The 9,379-nt window shown below is 46.8% G+C and overlaps 1 protein-coding gene across 1 annotated transcript in view; it reads left to right on the forward strand.

Moving 5' to 3' along the window:
* Nucleotides 1-9,119, forward strand: part of pigg (phosphatidylinositol glycan anchor biosynthesis class G (EMM blood group)) — a 47,483-nt gene extending 38,364 nt beyond the window's left edge. Inside the window, exons 11-13 of the mRNA XM_079269333.1 lie at nt 1,232-1,541; nt 4,761-4,924; nt 8,155-9,119. Of these exons, the coding sequence (XP_079125459.1) occupies nt 1,232-1,541; nt 4,761-4,924; nt 8,155-8,377 (697 nt within the window). The 3' untranslated portion in view covers nt 8,378-9,119. The remainder of the gene's footprint in view (nt 1-1,231; nt 1,542-4,760; nt 4,925-8,154) is intronic.
* Nucleotides 9,120-9,379: the final 260 nt, after the last annotated feature.

Consider the following 9,379-nt stretch of genomic DNA (forward strand, 5'->3'; position numbering starts at 1 on the left):
TTAGAAAAAAGTTTGGGTCTAACCAGCCAAAACTAAATAATTATTCATGGTGATTTAGAGTTTTGTATGTTTCTCAACTCATAACTCAAAATGCCGTCTTATCTGACTCCAGTGTTCACACATATAACCGGTAACGGGCTGAAATGCTTTGGTTAGGTTGCTTACATTTGGCTTGGCGTTTTTTATTTTAAGAAATAGTATTTAATGTTACCTTTGCTTCAACAGTGCACACTCCAACATTTCAAATGGGGCCCTTTGTGTTTCCTGTTGCAATGTTTGTGACTGCAGCAGCATCACAGGAAGTGATCTTGGACCGAAGCTGTTGCCCTAGCAACTGAATGTTAATGAAAATTTCTGTACTCTGTTTATCCTGCTGACATGTTCCCAACGATGGCACCTGCAGTGTGTGCTTCCTGTGAAAACAGACAAATTAGTCTCTGGAATACCAATGAAAGCATGTTGTGGTTGTTGTTACTATTTATACCTTGTGAGAAAGGAGAGTTGTGATATCGGTATCAGCTGAAAGAATTTGTTAACTGGTTCCTCAAATGATAGTGATGCAGAAAGTACAACCGACAGAGTGATGGGCGTGAAAGTCTGTTTTCCTCCAGCGATTCGTTCTGTCTTCCAGTCTCACACCTTAAATTATCAATGTTACATTGACACACTGCAGACTGAATGACAGAAGGGTTATGAGTTCCAGGAATATAAAGAAACCCGTCGAACAAGAGACGGCGTTAGGAAATGAATTGGAGGAGTGAACTTTGAAAAAGTATTACAACAAAGGGTCTGACTGAAATATGCAGGTATGACTGTTCAAATGTTCAAAGTCCCAAACTTGTTTCTACAAATTAAGGTTAACAAATGAAACGTATTGTTTTGAGCTTTTACACTCCGTTTCCCATATCTGCTGTTACTGATGCTGATGTACAGCTTGTACAGCTTTATGTCACCTTCATTTGATAAGAAGCATTTTTCTTTCATCATTCAGTATATAAAGTCTGAATTCAATTATTTTCCTCACACCTCCAAACCACAGCCTGTGGATATGTAGTTGCTGAATGCATTGCTAGCTACAGCAGGACTGCCAGAATCCACCTCCCAGAGTCACTTACCACACTTACTTGAATATTGGACGAGGAGTTTTGTGGAGGAAAATCAATGCTTGCTTACTTGCGAATGCAAGAAAAAATAAAAAATGACACCCAGCCTGTAATCGTTCTCCTTTTAGGGGAACAGTGGAGGCCCGCTTTGTCTACGTCTTCATTTTGGGCATCTTCTTCACCGGCACCAAAGACCTGTTGCGATCCCAGATCGTCACAGCCGATGGCACGCTGAAGAGCAGGGGCTTGTGGGAGATTTACAGCGGCTTGGTCTTGCTGGTTTCGCTGCTGTTTCGCCCTCACAACCTGCCGGTCCTGTGCTGCTGCCTGTTGATCCAGACGCTCATGGCTCAGTTCATCTGGAAGAAGCTCCACTACGACGCAGCCCAAACCACCATCATGCACTACTGGTTTGGTCAGGCCTTCTTTTACTTTCAGGTAATCCCCCGTAAGGATGTCGGCGAGGTGTAACTGCAGCTTCTTTTTGTTGAGTGTTACTGCCAGTTGAGCAGTGAAAGGTGTTAGAAGTAATGTAGAATTAGAAAAATGAAAGTTTGACTGGAGTGAACTTTTTTTCTTCTCTTTTGTTCAATCCATTTCACATCATAACGGCCTCAGTCAACTTCATAATAAACTATCTCCACACATCTCAACATCTTGCCCTCAGTTCAGACTGGATGTACGTTTGGTCTCGTGGTGGCGTTTCACATCAGTGCTTCTAATAATGGCCACGGTATCTGAACACATGAGGCAGAGTGGTTTAGTAGCGCCAGCAGGAAGAATGAACAAATAAGAGTCCGTCCATTCTTTGTTAAAAGCTCTGTTTTCGTGGTCCACTCTTCTCTTTTTAGACTGCTCGCTCTCGCTCTCCTGTCTGTGTGCAAATGTCACTCGACTCACGATGCATTTTGGAATACACGTATTCGATTGGCCGAGTAGCGTCACGTGAGATCATTTACAACTTTTTTTGGGTTCCAGGTTGGCCAGACACCAACATCTCAAAGTTACATGTTCCCTACAGTGTTCTTCATATATATCACCAACTGTTTTAACTTGAGAGTAATAACAGTAAATGTTAGTTGTTAAATCCAGACGAGCTTGTTTGAGCCCCCCTACCAACCTCTCCAAATTACCTTTACCGACTGAATCCACCCTGTGGCAAAGCCAGAAATAAGTCTTGCCATTAAAAAAAACAATCAAAGCAGTGTACAAATTACAACCATTTCACAGATCTGTTGGTGCTGACGCCAAAAGAACAGAGGTGTGAAGAGTCAAAACCGCCTCTTCCCATACCTACGAAAAGTTCAGGGAACAGCAAATCAGTAAGCAAGTTTTCCTCGTCTGATTGGAAGAGACATCTAATTTAACGCCCTGACAACCGAGTGTAGCAACATTTAGGAAAGCGATCGCCACTGATGAAGTGTTTGCTACTGCAATAGGAGCACTTCTGAGCAGAGGGTGTGTTTGTGTGTAAATGATATTACTTCCTGGCATGAAGGCCAGCTGGACTAGTTGCTTCCATTCAGAGCTCCTCAAAGGTGATACCTGCCTTTTGATTGAGCCTCCACCCAGGACCGATATCTGGTTAGCAGAGGTTCGCTTCTGTCAACGCCGAACTTATGCATCGCTGACAATTCAATAAGCCTCGTCACTCCTCGGGTCATTAACAGCATGATGGGCTCGGGATTAGACCACCACCAGACACTTTTCAGCCTCGGTCGCCCAGGCTTGTAATTGCAGACCTTTGAGTAATAACGTTCTCGACGAAGCTGTAGCCACGATGGATCCGTAAAGCGGAGATGTGTGATTTCAATTTGCTTGCTCCGAAACAAACAAAACACGCATGTCGTGCACAACAATGACAACTATGTTGAATTAGAATCGAATCAGCGAGCGGATCAGAGAGCTCCGGGCTGCAAATTGATCAGAGTTGTGAGACTTGCTCTTTTCACAGGCTTTACTGTAAAAGCTGTTGTTTTCAAAGTCTCCTTGTGGTTTGGCAGCCGATAAACACGCAAAAAACACAAGAGGATTATGGGAAATCTTTCAGGTAACCTCAGACGCAGACATTGCTAGCGTCGCATGAACCGCATCACGTGATGAATGAACTGTCTCGCGGTGGAAGTCTTGGCTGTCTGATCATTTTGAAGCGATGGACGAGTCAGACTCTGTGGATTTGTCGCCGTCCCAAAGCCAGATGGTCGGTCACAAGCAGAAAGGAGGAGGTGGCTACGCTTCACAAGTGAGCCAGTTTGTGTGGCCACGCGAGTCGGGACGAGTCGCCCCGCTGGTGTGAATTCAGATGCGACCGTCTGTATAGAAATATGAATCACCACGAGGGTGTTTCTACAGCTCAGAAGTGACCCGAACTTCCAGCAAACACAAAGTCACAACAGATCGTTGTGTTCGGTGAGACAGACAGTTTAGTCTGAACTTTAACTCTAAAACATTTGTTGCGCTTCTGTTTTCTTTTCTCAAGTTATTGGCGCGGTGCAGACCGACGCGCCGCACGTTTGAAAGATCACAGCGAGTCTAACATCTCCATATGCAGCCTCCAACCTGCTCACTGATATTCACTGCGTGTTTGTTTGAGACGGAGGCAGCTGTTAATGCTCTCTCCCTCTGTGATCAGGGATGTGTGCCCAGACGGCTTGATGTGCTGCTGCTCGTGGCTCATCGTTGCTTTCAAAATGAAACCGGAAAGACATCCTTGATCTCTGCTCATCTCCCTGATGGTTTTCTCCTCCTTGTGCATGTTCAGGGTGGAGCAGGCCACAGCAGACCTCCATCACAGTGAATGTTGAATTTAATTATCACTTGTTACGCCCGTGGAATTTGCTAATTATACAACGCAAAATTCTAAATGAGCCCGTTTGGATTTTGTAGGAAAAGATGCGATTGAACGCAAACGGTTTCTCAGAGGTGCTGATCAACGCCTCGGGGTCGATTGATTCCTCTGAAGGCTCCGAGGCGTGAACGGGACTCGCGGGAGGTGATTTCAATAACACCAACGTGCCAACTTTATGATTCTCTCAGAGGCCGGTGGAGCTTGTGATGAAACAAGCTTATAAGAAAATCCTTAAACTACATTTTAAGGCTATGGAATGTTTCTTCACATCTTTTTACTGTTGCGCTGTATTGCTGCTTTTCAACAAAGGCATATTTTCACAGCACTAAAGAAACGCCCTTTATATTGTCTCCATCAATCCTGATTGCATCGCAGTGAAAAGGTCTTCTAGAGCTGGAGATGAAGAGAGAAAATAAAACCAGGTTAGGAAGGTTTCATGTTTTCACTTTACTGCTCGTTACAAACTGGAAACTGGTTCAAAAGCGGAATAATCCGGGGAAAAACCCAAGCGTTGGTGCTGGCACAGAGTCTCTCGAACAAGAGTCCACCTGCAGACGGTTCGCCGCGTGTGCTGCTCTGGTCAGGGACTGGAAAACACACAAACAACAACTGGGCCGCTGGGAAGTCGCCGGAAAGCTCTGAGTAATGATGATAAAGCAAAGGGCCGGTTCTTCAGAGCTCCGAAACGCTTACAAAGCTTCGCCCCCACACATCTTTGTGTTCTCGTTCTTTGTTGTCTGTGTACGGAGTGCGTTATTCCCGTGCCCTCTGCGATGCTAAAAAATAAGATTTATTTTGTGCTCCCGCAGGGCAATTCCAACAACATCGCCACCGTCGACATTTCCGTCGGCTTCGTCGGACTGGAGAGTTACGTGGAGGCACCTGCCGTCGTCTTAACGGCCCTCAGCACTTACGCGGGGCCCCTGCTCTGGGCCTGTCACCTCGTCTGCTACCTAAGCTCACAGAGAGACCGGTGAGTGCCAGTTTAAAAAGTCACCCTGTCGGTGATATCCATCCAGGAGTGTGTGTGTACGTGGAAGGCTTATAAAAAGATGATGTATATGATGATATAAGACACGCATTAACAAAGCTGTGAGGACAGTTTGCACCAATTCATTTTGAAAGAGCAACGGCCAATGGGAGGGGGGGATGCAGGTGGTGCAATCGCTTGAGATCATCTAGCAAAATGTTGGGAACCACTGCTCCACTGTGATCTCCTTTAAACATGCGCCTCTCTGCCATCTACAGCATCACTGGTCCTACGACGTGTTCGCTCTCTCTCTCTCTCTTTCGTCCATACTTTCCCCTCTGAATCCTCTGTGTCTGGGACAGCGTAGGTGCATAGGAATACTCTGTTAATCGGTATACTCGGGGCAACAGGGAGACCCGCTTGCGAGGGTATCCAAAGATGCATGTAAACCTCTTAACCCGCACAAGACCTCCACTGGAGAGAGGCCAGTAGCCGGGTCGCTGTGTGTGTGCGAATGCAGCCAACAACTGCAGCTTCCCCTCGATGAGGCCCCCCAGCACTGAGCTGAGTGATGAGGCCTGTGTCCGGGCAGCAGCTGCCCTGCTGATGGAGCCAACAGCAGAACGCGCCATTTCGACAAAAAGATGGTGTTTGTATAAAAGGTGTGTTGCTTTAATTTGAAGTAACATAAATGCATGGATACATCTGAAGCTGCAGAAAGAGTCTCTACTTCATGCAAAAGAGAGCTTTGTTAGTTCAAATGAGAACTGAGAGGAGAGGTGTATGTATATAACCAAGCATGATTTGTATTCTTAATAATCTTTGATCACACGTTTGAATATGAAGTGTTTAACATTTCAGTAGTTCAGCCGGTCTCTGATTAAAATAACTCTCTATTCATCTTCAAACGTTCCGCGCTGCCAGCAGCAGAGCCTGAAGACGACAAAGATGGTTTTGAGCAGAACAGCTCCTGGCTGGCTCCACATTAGATGTGCCGTCGGTGACCTCTCAACCTTTCATTTAGCGACCAAACGGTTTGATCCACGACGAGCCGTCGTCAAAACCTCGACGCTCGTGCCTCCGAGCTGAACATACTGACTCCCACCATCGTCCCCGCAGCACCACACTACGAGTTAAACGTAAGCTGAGATTGAAGCGACTGCGCGGCAAAGCTGTGGCATTTGTTTTCCACTTGAAGCGTGGGGGCGCATCCAGCAGCAAAATCACGTTACGGTCACCAACAAAAACCCCTGAGACGTGTTGAGCTTTAATACAAGTTCAATCTGCTACCCGGGATGTTGGTACGTTGCCTGTACTGCCCCTCGCTCTCGCAGCGTGTGCTGCAGTGAACACTGCGGCCTCTAGAGGCCGCTGCAGCAGCTGATGCCGCATGAAGTCGCTGCTCGTAAGCATTACGTCCCCTTCTTCCTCTGCTGTTGTTATTCATCGCGTGGTGCTTGCCCCCACCTGTAATATGCACTCTGAGACGCTGTGACAAATGAAACTCCACAATAGTCTCGTGCACAGTCGCTCATTAAAGAATTCACTCTGCACCATCAGCTCCTGGAGAATGGACTTTGATCAATGGCTTTTCAGCGGGCCTCCCTCGACACAGTCCAACTCTCATTAAGGCCAGGAGAATGTTTTCATTGTTTCGCTGCAGCGAATAACTGTAAATCTTCAAAACTGGCCAATCAACACCACTCTACTTCATTAATATCATTAAGTGTCTGTGAAAGAGAGATCCTGACATGAACAAATGAAATACAATGCAGTGAAGGGTGACGTAGCTCTCCATCAAACTTGTACTTCTGTGTTTGTGTGTGGAGGGTCTTCTTCCTCCATCAGTGCTTCATTCTGCTCATTTTACACCGTGTTCTGTTGCTCGGTTATGACAGCAGAAAGAAAGGATTTATTCAGACCAAATCGAGTTTTGGTTCTGCACAGGCCTTTCTCCAGCTTGGTCATTTGGTTCCAGGACTTTCCTCTATTCTACCCCGTGGATAAACGACATCAGGCTGAAGTTGAGCTTGTTGAGCGTCTTTGTCGCCTCCTTCATTTATAGAACCGTGAGTTACAGAAGATGTCAGAGACGTCGCTCGTCTGCTCCTCTGAGAGCATTATCTCCTCAGAGATTGCGTGTGAATGTTGAGGTGTTGTCTTTGAGGTGCGGCGCAGAAATCAACTCAAGCTGTCTTCAAAACAGCCGCTCTGTGGAACTCGCCACTAGTTGAAGAGCTTATCCGCTGATTCACGGTTGCAGCGTGGTGGGATTATGAACCGGTTGTTTTCATTATTGAGCTCAAACTATTTCATCCTCACCAACTTCATCTCTCTTCGTCTGAGCACAGACTTACAAACGGGACCGTAAGGGCAACACAAGGCATCAGACAAGTCCTCTGCCTTTTTATTAGGATATTTAGAAAAAGAAAAGTTCTTCTTATTATTAATCCCCCAACAAATGTAATCACTGCGTGTCCCTTTAAATCTGTCTGATGATCAGCAAATGATGTCTGAAGTTTGATCCCAACTAAACGATGATCCAACTCTGCAAAAACTGTGTGTGTGTGTGTGTGTGTGTGTGTGTGTGTGTGTGTGTGTGTGTGTGTGTGTGTGTGTGTGTGTGTGTGTGTGTGTGTGTGTGTGTGTGTGTGTGTGTGTGTGTGTGTGTGTGTGTGTGTGTGTGTGTGTGTGTGTGTTAAACTGGACATCTTCCCTTGTCTCCTACTTCTCTTGTCCTGGGAAGCGTCTTGGAGTTGCTCCCCCTCAGCTGGTCCTCTGCCTGCTTTCTTACTGTGCTCATCTCCGCTTGTGTTTCAGCGCGTCACAAAAGAAGCCTTTGTGTATCCGTGTTGCTTTGACATCATCCTCTCCTAATCTCCTCACTGCTCTCCTCCCTTCCTCCCTTCATGCAGGTTTTTTAAAGTCATTAACTTCTTTATCAGAACTTGGCAGCAATCCGTATTATTGTGAGAAGATAATTGGATCAGACTCTTCTCCTGCGTAAAGGTAAAAGCTCAGGAAGAGTCAAAATGTGGCCTTTCGCTGGTGTGAGTCATCAAGCGATCTGCAGCTTCACTGATCGCCGTTTAGAAAACGTTCCGCGGCTCAGGATGACCTCGGCTCACGTCGAAGCTTTTCCCCCCGCGGCGCTCGACAGGAAGCTGCTCGCCTGCTTTGCTGCCCCTGCGGCGCTCGACTCCCCCTCTGACGAATCCTTTCCCTCTCCGCAGGAGCCCGGTTGCAGTCGGCCACGGCTGCTACTGTCTGGCCCTGCTGCGGTCGGTGCCAGCCGCCGCCTACATTGTGCTGGTGACAGCTCTGCGGTACCATCTCTTCATATGGAGCGTCTTTTCGCCCAAGTTGCTGTACGAGTCCATGCACCTGCTGCTGACCGCGGGAGTCTGTCTCTTCTTCAACACCATGGAGCAAAGCCACAGCTCCAGTAAGTCTTAGGGGGGCCACGGAGACGCAGCTCCTCCCCGAGGGGGAGGGTCTGGCCTTGTGTCTTAGTACTGTGTGTGTAAGACTCTAAGACTGATGCACACTGCGATACGCTTCCCCTCGTTCCGTAGTGTGCTGCTTCACAAGGCTCCCCTCCTTTGCTCTCTGTAGGTTTGCAGAAAATACTTTGAGTTACACTTACAATGTATTTTTTCAGCAGTCTATTTAAATATTTCATTCTTTACAAGGAAGTTTTTGGATGAATAAAAGTGAAGACATAAAGCAGCTTTTTGAAAGAGAGAAACCTTTATTTTACATATACATGCAGCGTATTGCCTCAGGGACTGCTGTGCAGATGTTTTGGCTCCATGTATAATTGAGTAGTGGGAGAACACCGTGTGTTCACGTTGAGTGTGAACACGTGGTGCTCGTTCACGGCTCAGTGAAGACCTGCATCCTCACAGGTGTTTTCAATTGTTCCGGCTGATTAGAAACCGGGAAGCCGTGTACGAGGTCGACTCGACTCCATTGGAAGGCGGCTTTTGTCACATTTTGACTCAAATAAGCAAGAGCACAGATGTTAATAATACAACAAATCAGGGCTCAGTCCCGGCACTGTGCCACTCCGTCATGACGTACTGGTTATTTGTAACACTCGGACTGTGCAAAATGTCTGCTGTGACATCAGGTCTGTGGACTAATTACAAAGTTGTCCAGGTACCACAAAGCTAACGGATCCCAATCAAGCAGAGTGTGTCCCGGCCCACACGGTCCTGAGAGGGCTAAGCAGGCCACGCGAGGGAAAGCACTGTGTGGGTGTAACGTGGAGGTGGAGGGGGGTTTGATACGGGGGTTTTGTTTCTCGTCAGTACATTTTAATTGTCTTTTTTTTATTCTTTTGACTTTTTCCTAAATGTTTATTTTCCTTACCAGCCACAGCAGCATGTGTCTGGTGTTGTTTTCACCGTGTGTGTCGTCATGATTCAATGTGGTCCTGGAGACACCGACTGTAGC

Source organism: Melanostigma gelatinosum, assembly GCF_949748355.1.
Source record: "Melanostigma gelatinosum genome assembly, chromosome: 5".
NCBI classification, from domain to species: Eukaryota; Metazoa; Chordata; class Actinopteri; order Perciformes; family Zoarcidae; genus Melanostigma; species Melanostigma gelatinosum.